The sequence below is a fragment of the Phlebotomus papatasi genome, chromosome 3, assembly GCF_024763615.1.
Source record: "Phlebotomus papatasi isolate M1 chromosome 3, Ppap_2.1, whole genome shotgun sequence".
Taxonomy (NCBI): domain Eukaryota; kingdom Metazoa; phylum Arthropoda; class Insecta; order Diptera; family Psychodidae; genus Phlebotomus; species Phlebotomus papatasi.
The window spans coordinates 82,901,175-82,918,804 of record NC_077224.1 but is presented as its reverse complement, the minus strand read 5'-3'; the positions used below and the strand labels follow the sequence as shown (position 1 = coordinate 82,918,804).

The 17,630-nt window shown below is 33.7% G+C and overlaps 1 protein-coding gene across 3 annotated transcripts in view; it reads left to right on the top strand.

Moving 5' to 3' along the window:
- Positions 1 to 1,057: 1,057 nt before the first annotated feature.
- The window catches only part of LOC129806075 (cell surface glycoprotein 1), a 48,842-nt gene continuing 32,269 nt past the window's right edge, over positions 1,058 to 17,630 (top strand). For 2 of the 3 annotated variants that reach the window (XM_055854403.1, XM_055854405.1), the window contains exons 1-6: positions 1,058 to 1,911; positions 8,097 to 8,193; positions 8,372 to 8,428; positions 8,697 to 8,818; positions 16,761 to 16,889; positions 17,074 to 17,296. In XM_055854403.1, coding sequence (XP_055710378.1) covers positions 1,855 to 1,911; positions 8,097 to 8,193; positions 8,372 to 8,428; positions 8,697 to 8,818; positions 16,761 to 16,889; positions 17,074 to 17,296 — 685 coding nt within the window. In that variant the 5' untranslated portion in view covers positions 1,058 to 1,854. The remainder of the gene's footprint in view (positions 1,912 to 8,096; positions 8,194 to 8,371; positions 8,429 to 8,696; positions 8,819 to 16,760; positions 16,890 to 17,073; positions 17,297 to 17,630) is intronic. The other variant, XM_055854404.1, reaches the window with a different exon arrangement.

Below are 17,630 nucleotides of genomic sequence, written 5' to 3'. Positions count from 1 at the left end.
GCGAAAATATCACTGCTAGAAAATTTTTAGTGAAGAACCCAGCTGGCACAAGATTGAAATAAGTCGATTGCACTCACTTGTTTAATGAATAAAAATATTATTTTTGCTTTTCTCAAAGTTGAATACAGTAGGTAGAGTCTCGCTATAAGCCATCGCTCTATAGTCCACAATTTATCGACCGTTGATTTCAAAACACTGATTTTAAGTTAGGTTATGTTTTTTAGTATGGGACATGCATAATTATTTTAATATTTTTGGCAAACTTTATTGAGTAGTTGTGATAATTGTGATCCACAATGAAGAGAGCAAGGACAAGTACCACAATCGCAAAGAAAGTGGAAGCCGTCGAGCAATTTCAATACTAAAAATCGTTGACAATTTTAAAAAATTACATGGACTATAGTGCGACCCAAGTGTCAAATTTGAAACCAAATATGGACTATAGCGAGACTCTACTGTAGTTATATCATGTTAGTGTAGTGACAATATTTACGGAAATAAAAATAAAAATATTATTTTAAGTGGATTAGTCATAAACGATCCAGATAGCGAAACGCCCGGATTAGCACAATTGACTATACAAGACTTTACATTCGGGAGTACTTCTTCCTTGTTTTTTGCTTTTGTCATCTAAAATTGTTAGAAAATCTCACTGTTCCAATATATACATGATTCTGAATTACTCCATCTTACCCTACTTGCATTTTGTGGCTCATCACGACCATATTTTAAATAATGGGGGAAAATGCCCAGTTTTTAAAATTGCGGAGTCCCTTTTACTCAGAAACATACGAAAAATTTAGTCTTTATGAATCTTGAGATCGTACGAAGTATGTACACTTCCTGTATATGCATTTCGTAGCATTTTTTAAAGTTATGTTTTAAATTAATAAGTAAGTTAAAAAGAAATTCTTCATTACTGATATAAACCTCTGGTCTGAAGATTGCTATGTGTGGTTCCTTGTGTCAGAATTGAGGGGATTAACCCTTAGACGACGAGTACGGGGATTTTGAGTAGCACCCTGTACTCGTATAGAAAATTTTTCCTTCTCGCTCGTCGGTATTGATTTCTGTTGCAAGTGGAATTGTTCACTCTACTGTGGAGATAGTCTTTCAAAAGATTCTTTTTCATTCGTCTGGAACCTCGGTGAACTAAATCCCGGATTCAGTAGAAAAAAATTTCAGTGATATTTGTAACAAATTTGCTAAAAATACCAAAAAAGCGTTTTAATATTAAACGTTAAAATCTGGTGAGGACCAAGTGTCCGCAGTACGCATTGGCGAAGAAAAGGGCAGTCAGAAAATTGGAGAGTGTTAAAAGATTTTTCTTTTTGGCAAAAAAAATTATCTGTTCATCGAAATGAGAATTATAGCAGTTTGAGAGAAGCCAATTGGATATTAAATTGTGGAAAATGCTCCAATGAAACTGCACTTAGCGTGTCATTGTAAACAACATTGAAAATTTTCAATACCGGTGAAGTGGAAACTCTGCATTGTGAAAGTATTTCGTAATACAATTTAACATTGGTGCAAAGAGCTCTCTTCAAAAGAAAAGTCATATTGCAAGGCCTGAAAGGAGGAATAGAGAGAAGAAAAAAATCAATTAACATTCAAAAAAACGCTAATAATTTGCTATAAAAATATATTTTAAAGGAAAAACTTTTATAAATACCATAAAATCGACCTACTGGCAACACCAAATGGAGACTTATTAAATATTTAAAAGATTCTATATCTAGAAAGTACCCCTTTGGGATTGTTTTTTTCTGCAAAAATTCCTCAACTGATTGCTAAGGAAAAAACGTAGAAAAGTTGTTAAATTATTTGTAAAAGGACATCAACGAAACATTATTCATGATTGGTTCATTCTGGAATTTGTGCAGAGCGTGTCCATCAATGCCAATCGATAAGGTGAGTTGACAAAAAGTCCTTTTTCCGGCACAAGGAAAAAAAAAAAGAGAAAAGAAAACTAATGCGGACATTGAAGGGACGAATGAGGATATAAAAAGAAAGTAGTTCGCCAGCTATAATTAAATTCTTTCACCATTTTTCCAAAGGGGAAAATTAGACAAAAGGGAATTTATAGAAAAATTACATAAATTTCTGAAAACCTTTTTCCCCATTCTGTGCTATGCGAAAAATTATTGTGGAACGTTATACTTTTGTATGATTGTCGGAAAATGGTGGACGAAAGTTATGTGAAGAATTTCCACAATCAGAATAATCCTAAGTATGTCTGCAAATCCGAATTTCTTTGACTGCGGTTGAAACATTATAAAAAAAAAAATTGTATCTGCAGTGAAAAAGAGAGAGTTATGTATGAGTTTATTTGGTGGGGCATAAATAGAGAGCATTATTTTAATATCAATTTCCCTCACTATAGCAAATCTCAGCGGTGAACAACAAAAAAAAGAAGTTAATGCTTAATTAATATTTAATGGTCAGTATTAAAATTGCACACGAAGAGTTCGGAAGACTCTGATCGACGTGGTGGATTTTTTCTTGGAAAAGTTTATAGCCAATTTTATTTGCTCTCTATCGCTAATAGTTATTCAAAGTGACTCAGTTTAATTATTTCTGGAATATACAATCAAAAAGTTTATCGGTAAAAATACCTTTTACCATTTCTGTTATACTGTGCGGTTTCAGGATGATCTAGAAAGCTGTTGACATGATTCTTTTAATTACAAAAGAGGTTATACTGGAATGTTAGGTTATGTTGAACATAACCTATAAATATTAAATAAAATATTTGAACAGTTTCTTTTAGTTTTCCTAAGAGACTTATAAGATAAGATTTTGCCAGGGGTCAGTTCTCCATTTCGGATATTCCGATGCATCCAGGCCACCAATTGGGCCCCTTATGCTTCCCCACTCCTATTCTATCTTATCCCCCGATACGGGTAGCCGCTCTATATCGCAGCTCTGTGTGGACAATCAGTGCCGTTACTATATCACAGCATCCCTTCTCGGTGTGTGTTTGGGATCAGTGACAGCGAATACTTGTATCGACTGAAGTACCACATTCATGTCGAAACTCGTTTTCGTACCAGCCTCTATTGTTTTTAGGCGGTTCACTTTTTTTTTGCCAATATGCACCATTGACATTACTATTCATTCATTCACTGGACGAATTCGAAGCCGATATGGCATGAGAAATCTTTTTTCTGCTGCCGCTCAGCTCCGAACCCACGACCTCGCAGTCACAGAGCCACTGCTCTATCCACTGACCCACTCGAGGCGCCAAGAGACTTATATATTTCTATTAAATATTAGTTGAATTATCATTAATTGTTGATAATTCTATGATAATTTAGTGTTAAAACTCTTACGAAAAACAAAAGAAATTCACATTATTCGAAGGCATGAACGTTCGAAGGAAGAACACTTTCCACTATATACAGTAAAGTTTCTCAAATACAGTATGCTTTCTCTCAATCGGGAATATGGGGCAAAATGCAATCTGGTTTAGCGATAGAATTGGGCGTCAAAGCCTTTGTAAATTCCACAAAAAGCGCTCAATTATAAAGAATCACGATAAAATAGGAAGAACTACAGCAAATTTGATCGAATTAGCTTAATAATTAAACGTGAAAATTGTCAACAAAATTTTTCGCCCGATTGAGTGAGAGTCTACTGTATGAACATTTTGAGGGGTATACACTATACAGTGCCCGCTTTCTAATCCGGATCGCCGTAATCCGGACGAGTTCTCGACGGTTACATTTAAAATACCTTTGAGGTTAGGTATACATGCATATTCAGCAGTGAAAATGAATTGTCCTGAGATATTTTTGTTTAATAAATGAAGTATAAGAATAGACTTCTCTAATTATGTCTTTAATCTTCTTTAAAAGTTTTATTCTAATTCTACAAAAAAAAAAAAAAAAAAATCTTGTATTATATTTTCGAGACGTTGAACAGATTCAAAAAAATCCATCCGGATTACGAAGCGGACATCTGTCATATTGTCTCCCAATCATCCGAATTACAAAGCGGGCACTGTAGATAACATTTTTAACTCTTCAAATGTGAACAATATTTTCAAAAACCTAACCTAATTCATATGAAATGCATATAACCTAAATCAAGAAAAATAAGTTTAGAAATTTTATCATTGTAATTTGTTGTTAAATGAATGGAAATTGCTGAGCAAATTCAGATTAATACGTTGATAATAAAAAAGTACAGAGGAGAATGATTCTATCTCAGACTTAAACTTCCGGAAAACTTTCTTCACATAACCTCACTTTTTGCCATATTTGAGAAACTTGACTGTAACTCAATTTGGTTAGTGAAAAAATTCATCTAATTAGTTCTTTAAACGCTTAATGGATTGAACTTACGTTGTACAGTAGAACTTCAATAGTGTAAATGCATTTAGCACCTAGGGGGAAGTGGGGCACCTTTGAATGTGGAGCAGCTTAAAATTGAAACTTTTCGCCTATTTTTAAATAAAATTGAGCCTTATCATTTAGCTGCATAAACAGATTCATTCATTCATTTTCAACCGCTTCATAAACAGATTCAGAAGCTAAATTATATTATGATATGGCTCAGTTATATTTGAGAAAAATCCCAATTTCAAAGCTGCCCCACATTAAAAGGTGCCCCATTTCCTCCTATGTTCCTGGAGTTTTCTAATCTTACACAGAAAAACATATTTCAGAAAATTGTTCGTTGACGAGTGTTTGATTTGTTCTTTTGTAAACATTTGTACGTAAATGTTCGTCAACACACAAAAAAATGTTCGTAAAATTTTGTCATTAGTTCGTATATAGTTTCCAGATTAAAAATAATAACTATTATAACTGTGGGTGACAAATCGGCTGATCGTACCGGTCAGTTAGGGCTTTGACAGACTTGAGGATTATCCGAGAGACGGCTTAGCGTAATTATATTACAAATAATGGTCAAACTACATTTCCATTTTCCACAAAGTCGTCTCTCGGCTTAAGTCCTTAGTGTGTCTAGTATATAATACGGGCTTCAGACCTAAGACTTAGCCATATGGCTTTACTGCTGCACTTTCTTATCTATCACGATTTTTTGGAAAAAAATAACTTAGGATTGGATTATTAAAGATAAGAGACCTATAGATTCTCAAAAAGCAATAAAATTGCTTAATATTCAGAATTTTGAGACCTTTGGGAACTGGGCTAAACCTTTAGTCTGAAGAGCGCTTAAGTGTGATTAGCTAATCTCGAAGATCAGTTAACTTAAACGACTAATTGCTCTGATCACTTACTGAAAGTAACTGATTACACCGATCAGTTAATGTGATCAACCGATCTCACTGCTAATTCAACGAAATCGTACGACTGAGTTTATCATACTTAATATATAATCGACGATCAATTACAGTAACTAGCTGATTGAGCTGATCAGTTTACGTGATCAACTAATCTCAACGATCGGCCTACGAAATCGGAACCGGTAAAAAAATCGTCAATTTGACCCTTTCGCGATCCTTTTTGGGTGTTAAAAATATAATCCACCATTTTAAATGGTTCAATTCAGTCTTTCTTTGTAAGATCATATTTACCTTTTGCGAAAGGATCAAATTTTGAGCCTTTGAAAAACTCAATTTGAGAAACTTTTCAAAACGATCATCCAATGATACTTTCAAATAGGCCAAGTGGAACTTTGCACAGAATCACTGCACATTATTTTCATCTCTTCGATTTTTCTCTGCTTCTTATTCAAATATTGTCAAATATTGTCCTTCTTGAAATAACTTGAAGCAAATTCTGCTGCAAAATCAGATTTTTTTTTACGAATGCTACATTGTGTTTAAATATTTCGTGTGTTTTTTAAAGTTTAAAAATAAAAACAAATTGGCATTTTTTCCAAATTAATTGTAGTGAAAAAAGAGTTCAAATTGTGGTCAGACGGGACGGACGATACTTAGGATAATTGCCGCGAGATGGCTTATAACAGACGAAGACGGACGAACAACGAAGGACAGACAGACTTGAGTTGGACGCCAAAGAGAGTGGACGAAATAAAGAAAAACGTAAAAAGCTGTTCTGAGTGTTTTAATTCGAATTGAAATGGAGTCTACAAAATATACTTTTTAAATTTTAATTGTAAATAAATTTACGTTTTTATTTTATTTTTTAAGGAGTAGGGTAAAGTGGTACAATTTGTACAGGGCTTTTTGTCTTGATAAATTTAGTACTTCATTTTTATTTGTATATTTTTAATGCTTTAGTTTTACAATTTGATTCCTTGTGCTTAGAAACAAATTTTGTACTGCATTTATCAAGAAAAAAGCCATGTCCAACTTGTACGGGCGAATTGTCCAACTTGTAACACTAATTCCAAATTATATCACTTTACCCTATCATTTTTTTATACTTGATCTTTTTTTTAATCAATTGTAATCAATCGTTCTACACAGCAATACTTACACTTCTACAACATCAATATTATATACATACATATTTTTGAATGAATTTGAAAAAAAAATGCTTGATAGTTCTTGTACTCAATATTAAAATTAAAAGAAAAAATGAATCTTAAAACAGAAATCGAAAACGTTGATGAACTCTACAAATATCGATTAGTTGTTACTCTTTTTCGTTGTAAATTTTAGTAAATAGAGTTGAAACAGCTCTTCGTGTGAGTTGAATTAATTCGTCGGATATCTATGTAATTATTATTCTTTTTCGATGTATAATTACATCTCGACTGAAGTATATGCTTATGTGTTTTCGTTTTAAGAATATACTTCAGTCAAAACGATTTTCGTGTGACAAAGTTCATATCACTGAGAAAAAAAGAGGGTGCGATTAACATTTTTTCCTCATAACTTTAACACTTTTAGGTGTAAAAATATATCAACATTTTTTAATGTTAATTTTACACCTTTTTAAGGGTAAAATTAATACGAAAAAGGGTAATTTTAACCACTAATACACCTAAAAAGGGTAATATTTACACCGATTTCGGATAAATATTGCAGGGTAAAATTAACATTTCCGGAATGTTATTTTAACTCTTTCGGATTTCTCTCAGTGTATGGATCATTAGAAATATGCCTAACAGTGTTTCATGAAGACATGTGCGTGCATCCTACGTGATACTTCGCTCGGAATATAGGGAACTTGAGGTCAAGAAAATATTAATAAAGAAAATGTTAAAATAAAAAAACAACGTAAAATTACAAAACATATTCATTTTGAGGTTTGAAAGAGTTATTTTAACTCTAAATAAGATTTTTTTTAACTCTTGAAACGAGTTATTTTAACTCTTACAACGAGTTATTTTCAGTTTTAAAAAGAGTTATTTACACTCTTTTGTCATGTAAATTTTAGAAAAAGAAGTTAAAATAACTCTTCGGAATAGTACAGCTAAATAGAAGTAAAATCAACTCTAAAATATAGTTAATCGAAAACCACAACGAAAAAGAGTTAATTCAACATCGAATCGAGTAAGTTTTACTCGTTTGTTTTTCTGAGTGTAAATATACCGTAGATGCGAGTGACATTGTCCTCCGTGGGCGACTTTGACCCCATCCTGTTTTAAGTTTTTCTTTAATTATAGCGTTTAATGATGGTCTTAACCGATCCGTTCTACCATGTCTAATCTATAAGGACCATTCTTAAACATTAGAATTAAAGAAAAGTTAGGGGTTAGAAACATCTTTGTTTCTAACCCTAAAATTATTCTAACCTTAAATACATTTTGTAAGAACAAATTTTGTTAAATATTTTAGTTAATAACGAAATCGTGCATGAGACATTCTAGTACAATAACTTTTGTAACACCCCAGCGAGCATCAAATGCTAACCGATTTCAATTCTGCTAATCTTAAAACGACACTAACGAGGCAATGCATTTCCATATATTTGGTTAGCAATTTTTCTTCGAGAACTGCTAACTTATTAGCATTTTTTTGCTAACCGATTCAGCAAAAATATGCTGAAAACGCTACTTTTTTCAGTAAACTGTGCTCGCTGGGACAATTCTTATCGCGAATTCTTCTAGGTTAGGTCTAATATAACCTCAAATTCTAACTTAACCGTTTCTAAACGAGAAAACGACGCCCTCTGTGATTGGAAAGAAGGTGTAATATTGTGTTATTTTTGCAGCTCCATTCGGAATATCGCAGCACCTATCGATGGCATGAATATACTGGAGGATCTCGACCAGAAGTGGTCAGAAGACCACCTATGCCCAATCAATTTGGTAAGCAATTGAAGGAAAAAGAAATCCCTTTTTGCACAAAATTTATTGTTTTCTATCCAGGAATTCCCAAACGGTTCTCAATTCAAAGTTCACGTTTATTGTGTTTTGAAATGTTCAATTTCAAAGCAATACATTACATAAGTAAAATAATACTCCTTTTATGTTATATCGTAAACAGTCAGCTCTGCGGATCATTTTTACTCAAAATCAACAGAAGAGGATAAGCTTGCTGAAGGTGAAGGCAAATAAAATAAACTTTAGTTAGAGTGCTTACGAACAGCCATAAAAGCTCTCTATGTGTTTCTCTTTTTTTTTTTACTTCTTTTCTATCCTGAAATCGATATAATTTGCGCTAATTGGAATGACCTATCAAAATTGAAAGATTTATTTTTTCCAATATTCATTAATGCATTAAACAGACAAATTGCTATGAAATATTTGGAATAATTTGCCGATGGGAATAAATAAATTTCTCATGGTATCTGTTCAATGTTTTCTTGCAGCACCAATAAATGAACCCCCACTGCCAAGACGGAAGAAATGCCCGGAATTAGCTTATAAAACTAATGAATTCATGTCATGTGATGCACCTGATGGAAGGAATACGAATGTAGCTAGAGCTCGGGTAAGAATATTAATTTTATTGTAAGATTAACAAAGAATCTAGTTCTCCTTAAGAACTTGACCTTTTGCAATTTTGGCCAAATCCTCAAAGTATATCACAAATTCTGCCCTGAATGAGGGGATTATCTTAATACCTAATAATAGTTTATGAGTTAGGATCCGTAAAACCTGTCCCAAATCCACATGGATTTTTATTCACATCACTAGACATTCCAGCTTTTTCTCTCTTAGTTTATTATTCTTTCTCAACCAAGAAAGACAGCAACTTCCGAATTCATGTTCTAGATTTCTCAATGAGATTCACATGCAAAGTATTTGCTTTAAAAAACATTTCTTGCACGAACATTTGGGTATTTTTAGCAGGAAAACATTAAGTATGCATACATTTTTGAGTATCAAGAGGGAAAAAGATAAATTTAAGTTCATAAATAATACGTTTGTGATACGATTTTAGACACTGCTGTTACGAATTTGATTTATCGTTGATTTATTTGAAATGTCGTATAATTAAAAGCATTAAAAGGATTGGCAAAGCGCCCTAGGTCATTTACCGGTTCTCAACCGATTTGAACCGATTCATAAATCATTCAAAAGATCCCCTAAAATAGAAGAATTGATTTTTCGTACAAAAAATACTTATCGGTTCATTACCGGTTCACAACCGATTTGAATCGAATTATTAATCACTCAAAACATTTCCCAAAATACACCTAACACGCCCCTGGCAAGTTGCCTGAAATTTGAAGCCACTTTCTCATACTTCGATTTAAATTTAAGGTAAAGTACCCTTTATTCGACCGGTTCCTCTATTCGACCGGTAGATTTATTTATTCAATTTAATTATATTTGCTGTAATATTTTGTGTATGATCTAACATTAATAGGTCAATTATTCTTTAAATAATACGAATCAGTGACAAATTCATAGAAATTGATGAAATTCACCATCAAATATTCAAAAATTGACCCACCGGTCGAATAGAGGAACCCGGTCGAGTAAGGGTACTTTACCTTATATGGGAATTTTTTTGCATTCGCTATCGTTATGCTAAATATTTAAAAAGTGAGAAGTTTTCCCGTATTATAAGATACCTTTCCGTATGGAGGGATAAATATACTAAATTTTTGTTTAAATAAATTTTTTCCTCTGAGCACAGTGAGCTGAGTCCGATATCAATTTAGGAATTGGCTTCAAATAGCTCCTTATAAAAAAATTAACATGCCACATGATTGACACCTAAGGAGTAATATAATTGAATTTCGTACAAGAATTATTTAGTTATTGCTTATGAACCGGTTGGGCACTCGATGAGTCAAATGGTAGAGAACTCTCGCTCTATGATGCAAGTGTCCCGGGTTCGAATCCCCTTTAGGTCACCAGGAATTTTTCTGGCGTTAAAGGTGTTCGTATAAGAAAAAATAATAATGGGTGTCCCGAACTCCTTTTGTGGGAAGGCCTAGTTCCTCTATGGAACGTTGTGCCACCATTATTATTATTATTATTATTATGAACCGGTTCATTAGCAGTTTAGAACCGATTGGAATCGATTCAGAATTATCCGAAATTCCAAGACCTTTCCAATAAGTCGATAGATGATACCATTCGGATGAGAAATACACTCCCTAAAGTCTTTTTAACTTTTGTACTTGAAAAATTGTGAAAAAAACATGGTTTTGGAGGGGAAGGGGGGAGACAAGGTGCCAAGTCTCTATGTTTTACTGTTTGGCGACAGCCAGACGAATAGAAGTACAAACATCGTGAAGCCATTTCTCTGAAATCGTTTTAAACGCGAAAATTTTATGAGAAAAGTGTTTCCATTCACAATCACATTTTTTCAAGGTCAAAAATTGTAAAGGCTGGGTTCAGACTTGTGGGAAATTCCAAGACCTTTCCAACGAGCACAAATATGACCTCTTCGATTGAGAAATACGCTCTCTAGAGCCTTTTTAACATTTGATATCGAAAAACCATTATTAAAAATCATTTGCAAAAAAAAACATCATTTTGGGAGGGAACGGGAGGCATGGGGTAAAAATAAGGAGCATTCTTAACAATCCTCGGGTCGACTTATAGGGGTCCCCTGAAGGTCTTAATTTACTATCTCTAACCGTTTGGCCTCTAGAGCTGGCAATACCCGGACGGACAGACGGTCAAGCAGCATTACGAAAATTCTCAGAAATCATCTGAAATGCGAAAATTTTTTGCGAAAAGTGGTCTCCGGGGGATGGAAATTTTGGGAGGCGAGAAAATCAAAGGATTATTGCTCTCTCTTTGGAGTTTGAAAAGTAAAATAAATGACAATAATTTTATTATTTTAATTAATAATAGAATTAAACTTAATGGACTGAAATATTAAATTTAAGAGAAAATAGGGCATTGCAATCCTTTCTGTGGAAAGAAAACTGGAATGTTGGAAAGCGGGATTTGTAACATTTGTTCAAAGTTTGTCAAAAGGACGTTCTTCCATGTAAGATATGAAAAAATATTGTGAAATTAGAAATTATCATTCTTTTGCTAAAGTATTCACAAGAATAAATTTACATTAATTAAGATTTCTTAACCCTATTTCGAAAGGAAAGCTTTGTAAAGCGGCTAACTGGAGCTTGCAAACATTTTGTCAAAAGGATGTTGTTTCTCAATTTAAAATTAAAAAAAAAATGTTTTCTTACTATTTAAAAAGTCACACATCATTTTTACAATTATTAACAAAAGGTACAATTGACAGACAATTTCACACAGCTTTTCCATGTTTTGTAAAAAATAACCTCCTTTCCACAAACTTTTCCTTCAAAGGTGACAAAAAATTGTTTCATTTAATACGCAAAAAAATACTGCGTTAAATTGTTCGTTAACTTTTGTAAATTCTTACTGGGCACTTGCGAAATTCTTGTGAATCGGATAACCCCTAAAAAGTTTGTAAAAGTCTGTACTTTTTCACAAACATTCTTTGTAACAGTATTTCGACCACTTTTTGGTTTTTCTGGTAAAACTTTGCGAACAAGCCGAACAAGTGACAAAATGGACAAAATTTTACGAACGCTTTTTGTGTATTTACAAACATTTACGAACAAGTGTTTATAAAGAACAGAAGAGGCCCGTCAAATGAATAGGTTACGAAGAATTTTCTTGAGAAAAGTACAAACTTTACGAACTTTTTAGTTGATTATAAGAAAACTTTACACAGAAAAAACTATTTTGTAAAATTGTTCGTAAATATTTGTGAATTTTTATTGGGGACTGAGGAAATGCTCGTAAATCGTATAACCCACAAACAAGTTCGTAAAAGTTTGTACGTATTTCACAAACATTGTTTGTAACATGACCATTTGACGAGCATTTTTTTGTACTTTTACAAACATTTTTTCGTAAATATACAAAAAATGTTCGTCAAGTGATCATGTTACAAACAGTGTTTGTGAAAAAAAGTACAAACATTTACGAACTTCCTTGTGGGTTATAAGATTTACGAGTACAGTAGACTCTCACAAATTCGGGCATTTGGGACCGAAATGTTAGCCGAATTAGAGAGAAATTTTGGCGACAAAGTTTTTGAAATGCAACAATTTTCTTATTCATCTTCACACTCATTAAGCTTACTTACTCATATTTATTGTAAATGTCATAAAAAGCCTTTAATAATGCAAAATCACATCATAACTAAGGCAAATCAATGCAAATTTAAGAACATTTCCTTCATTCAATTACAGATCAAACTTGAAAAATGTCAACAAACTTTTTTTCAAATATAACTGCTGCCCGAATTAAAAAGTATCCCGATCTTAAGAGAGCCGAATTAGCGAGAGTCTACTGTATTTCGTATGCCCCCAATATGAAATCACAAATATTTACGAAAAATTTTACAAAATATTTTTTTTCTGTGTATAACAGAACAATGAATCAAACTTTCGCTCAAAAACATATAAAAGTGTAGTAAATTACTCCAAAAACTTTAAGTAAATTTGACAAAGATGAGACAAACAAATTCAAAAGAAATTAATCATTACGCCAATACTATGTACGCAAGGAAATAATAAGAATCAAAATAATATCTCCGAAATATGAACTGAAATAAATTGCTTGTTCGAAAATCGCATTGTAATGAGAAGTGTTGGAATTTTGCTTTATTCTAGGGAAATATTTCTTGAGCTTTCCTCTATAATTCGTCTTCTGACACCAACATTATTTATACAGTGCACCGCCATTCAGATAAAACAAGAAAACCACTCAACAAATTACCTTATTTTCAAATTGGTGTGGCAAAGCGTTCCATGCTTTGCGAAATGCTCGAAAGCCTCGCGACTTAACTCCTCGTGATTTGCATAGTTGAAGAATTAGAGATTCAATTTATGGAGAAGAACACTGTATTTACGCTCAAAAGATCGCCGAAAATCTCGGACGAAAAAAATTATCGATTCATTACCGATTCATAACCGATTAGACCTGTTCAGGCTTGACAGAAATTCCAAGGCCTTTCTTAAGAGCCCAAATGTGACCCCATTTGGGTGATAAACATGCTCTCAAGAACCTTTTAAACTTTTGACCTTGAAAAAAAACCATATTAGGAATGACACAACGGTATTTTTGTTTAGAATCCTTTAAAACATGACCTAAAATGTAAAGACAAATCTAAAAAATATCAGGATCAGGAATAATGAAAATATGGAGTAAAGAAATGAAAAATACCCGCCTCCCGCCAGGATTGAACTGAGGATCGCTCATTATCTACTCAAGTGATCTGCCAATTGAGTTATTGGAGGTCACAAGCACTGTTTGACTTACTAGGTCCTCAACTAATTTATGAATTATTTTTGTTTAGTAATAGACGGAAAATTTCTAGAAAAATTCAAATGGTTTATTCAAACCATCGACTCACGCTAGCTACACATTTTTGCCATCACTCTGACAATTCATGGGCAACATGTCGATAAAACAAGATGTCTCTGGACCGTAAACATTTATAATACCAATTTCGCATTTCTTCAAAATTGGCCAAGCGTAGCTCAAGATTGCTATGGACCATCGATCGGAGCAAGTGATAATCGCAAGGGTCCAGGTCTTAAGAATACACATCTCAATTCAGAGTTTGAATGTTGATCTGGACCATAGAAGTGTAATATCACGAGGCGCTGTCGTATTGCAATTTCGCTTGTTCGTTCCTCTTGACTTATTCCAACCGTTTTTTGAACAATTCGTGGTTAAAATTAGTTATTATCAGTAACAATATCCATTGACAGTTTCATGAGCTTGTATTTTATGATTCTCCTTTCGTCCCATCAAACGCAGAGAATTTTTGACTTCACCAGATAAAAGCTATGATACTTTAGGTTTGATGTATTCCTACCTTAACCATTGTTCATCGTCTGTATCAAATCGATGCTGGAAAATCTTACTTTCACAACAAAAAAGCAAATTTTCGGAAGTGTTTTTTTTTTAATTTTTTACTTGATTTTTAGTTAAATCATGCAGCACCGATTTTTCTATATTTTGACTTGGAAATGATTGTAAACCCCTTCCGTGTTATGTATAATGTCCCCGAAAACCAATCAGATCGTCTTCATTCAGTAAATGCTTGCAGATCGGCTCCATTAATTGTTTTTGGTCTTTTTGCCCTCTTCGACGAAATCGCTATTTCTGAAATATTTTATCCGATTTTCATGTTTCTGAAAAATGCCATTGTGCAAGTTAATCAAATTTAAGAGTCATGTAGTTTAGGCTATGAAGTCACAAAAAGTGACGTGGGTTCGCTGTGGTTAGAATAGAACCGGAGATATGAGGGGTCAAAGTTCATGAAATTCAAAAAATCATATCTCCGGTCCCATTTGACCGAATTTGATGAGTGAGGGCGTAAATTAAAGGTCCCGCAAAGCACTATAACTTTCAAGAACATTTGAACTTCGTGGGAGCAACGCTAGGGGCGCCACAATTGAAAAACCAATTTTCATATTACATAAACTCAATTATCTCGACCCTTGCCCAACCGATTTTCATGATTATTGCGGCATTTCTATAGAGGAAAGTTATATCTATATTTCGTCCCAACATCATTTTTTGCTCTGATTATGCCATCTATTCGATTTTGTCGTTTTAGTGTAAAGAAAAAGATTTTTTCCCACAAAAGCGCTGCGAAAGTACGCAAGTGCTGATATGACTGTTTTTACTTGATAACCTTATTTAAAATAAGATCTTTAAAAAAAATCTGAAAAAAATCAATCATTCTTTGATATTGTTGTAGTTCGTCACATGGACAAAATGCCCGCTGTGGTCAAAAAAGTTACAAAACAAATAAATTGAATTATCTCGACTACCGAGCATCCGATTTGATCAAGTTTTGGGGCAAAATTATAGAGGAGATTCTGGTCTATAGTCCACTATCATCTATCTGTCAGTTCATTTACATCTTAGATATTTTAATTTAAATAAAAAGTTTGCAATTTTTCAGAAATTTGATTCCAAATAGCTGTATAAAGTCTCTCATCTTCAGTGCAATCCGAGTTTGCTCACGTTAAGAATCTCAGCTACAATAAGGCTTATCCCTAATTTTTCAATAATTTATTAATGATATAAAAAGGGACACCAAAGCGTCCGATGGATTTAAATTTGTCTGTAAATCATCATAAAACCATCTTGAAGTTGAAAAGTGATTAAAAAGAGGCTGATTTGAAAGATTCTAGTGATCACCAGTAGTGTAATTTTTCTTCATCTCAAGACTAAAAACACATTTCTAATCTTGCCCAGAGCTTTCGGTCCGGAGCTTTCAGTCCTATGATCAAATTCAGTCATCGGTTTTATCATAGAACAGTAGTACTGGGCACAGTACTACTACTCGGTGGCAGCCAAAATCTCGAAAGCCAAAATCCCGAAAGCCAAAATCCCGAAAGCCAAAATCCCGAATGTTCAAAATCCTGAAAGGGATGAAATTATATGGGGGAAAATGTTTAGAATAATTTCGCAAGACACAGAAGATTATTTCCCTGTGCCTCCAACAAGCGCGGGTGCAATCGTGGAAGTAGCTATGACACTTTTAAGAATTCGGGATTTTGGCTTTCGGGATTTTGGCCGGGACCCCTACTACTTCTACGTTACTTCGTGTCCAACATGATATACCTCAATCTCTGGATAATCGTAAATTTGTCGTGCTATTTTTAGATTTTTCTAAAGCTTTCGATAGCATCTCATAACGTCCTCTGCTTCAAATTGTGCGATAAATTCAACTCTTCTTCCGCCGTGTCTCTGATTAAGTCTTAGGTCCTACCTCGATGGACGCACTCAGAGAGTCAGGGTGGGCTGCCATCTGTCTGAGTCTGAAAGTTTGCTTGGTGGCGTGGCACAGGAATGCTATTTCGCCCACTTCTGTTTTCCTTGTTTATCAATGATCGAGCAGTGTCATTTCTTTTCCATTTGAAAATCTCCTGACTCCCGGGGCCTCTGCCAGGGTCCACGGACTCTTGGTTCCTAGAGTTATAACTCGAATCAGCTGTCTCGTACATTTGTCTATTCCTCCGAATGCCACAAATTTAATTCTACCGTTTTTTCTTTTTTAATCTTTTACCAAACATTGTAAGGGGGGCGAACCCTATTTGTTTCAGAAATAAATAATAATAAATAATAATGGCTTGACAAAAATTTTTTGACTTGAAAAAATCCCCTGGTAATATGTAAATTTAGTCATTACGAAGCTTCCTCGGGATAGTACGAAGCCTGGGCACTTTCCCTATTTTCCTTTAGGTACTCAAAGTATCAAAAGATGCTTTTTTACAGAGGCAAATTCGTTCACTTTATTTAAGTACATTCTGAGCTATTCAAGCTTAAAATAATGGGTTTATACATAGCCACATTTTAAGTGTGCCAACCCAATATTAAAGTTTATTGGTGTGCCAAAGTGGTGGGCACTTAGGACTACTCAAAGTTAAATGCATGTTTAACATTGGGCTCTGTTATTTCAGCCTGGAGAACGCTGTCAGATTCCATCTAGACGTAGTAAATCTGAAGGTCCTCCAGAGAATGTGGCAAATGGACGCGCATCCTCGACGATGCGTGAAATAGTGGATGGGAATCAATTGTCTGTGAAAAAGGTATTTTGAAAAAATACTCCAAATAAAATAAAAATAAGCAATATGGCACGATGATTTGTGTGTGCCAGTTTGAATAAAATGGAAATATGCTTTGAAAAAATTTTAATAATAGTAGAAAAGATAAATTTATGTTGTTTGTTGCATCTGGGTGGTGAATTAATATGGAAATCCTTGTCCTTTGCAGACTGGTGAGTCAAGTGGACTATTCAAAAAGACAATATCAAAACTGAGCACAGAGTATCGTCTGCAATTTGTGTGGCCTAATGTACATAGGGTCATTCGAGGGCAAACAGATGATACTGTGGAGCCTCCTAGAAAATCAATATCTATGGGCGCTATCAAACAACCGGCGCAGTCAATTCCAATTACAACAGTACATAAAAAAAGAACAACAGAAAAAAAAGAAGGTGCGACTTCAACGTCGCTGATTTTCTTTTTTTTTTTTAAATATTAAATATATTCTATATTTCACTTTTTCTCCTTCCTTTTTATCTTATTATTTTTTTTAGTTTACATTGAATATTTTCTAAATTTAATAGGATAATGGATGTAATTTGTTCTTTTTTTGGTTCATTTCTTTATTTTCCCGCTAAGTATTCTCATTAGCTAATTGCATTGTTTCCTTGTAACGTCTTTCCGATTTTTGCAAATCTAACCTTTTCTTTTTTTTCTCGATAACACTTGAATTAGCAAATAAATGGTGATCGGGTTTTGTTTCTTTTTTTAAAACAAAAGTTTTCC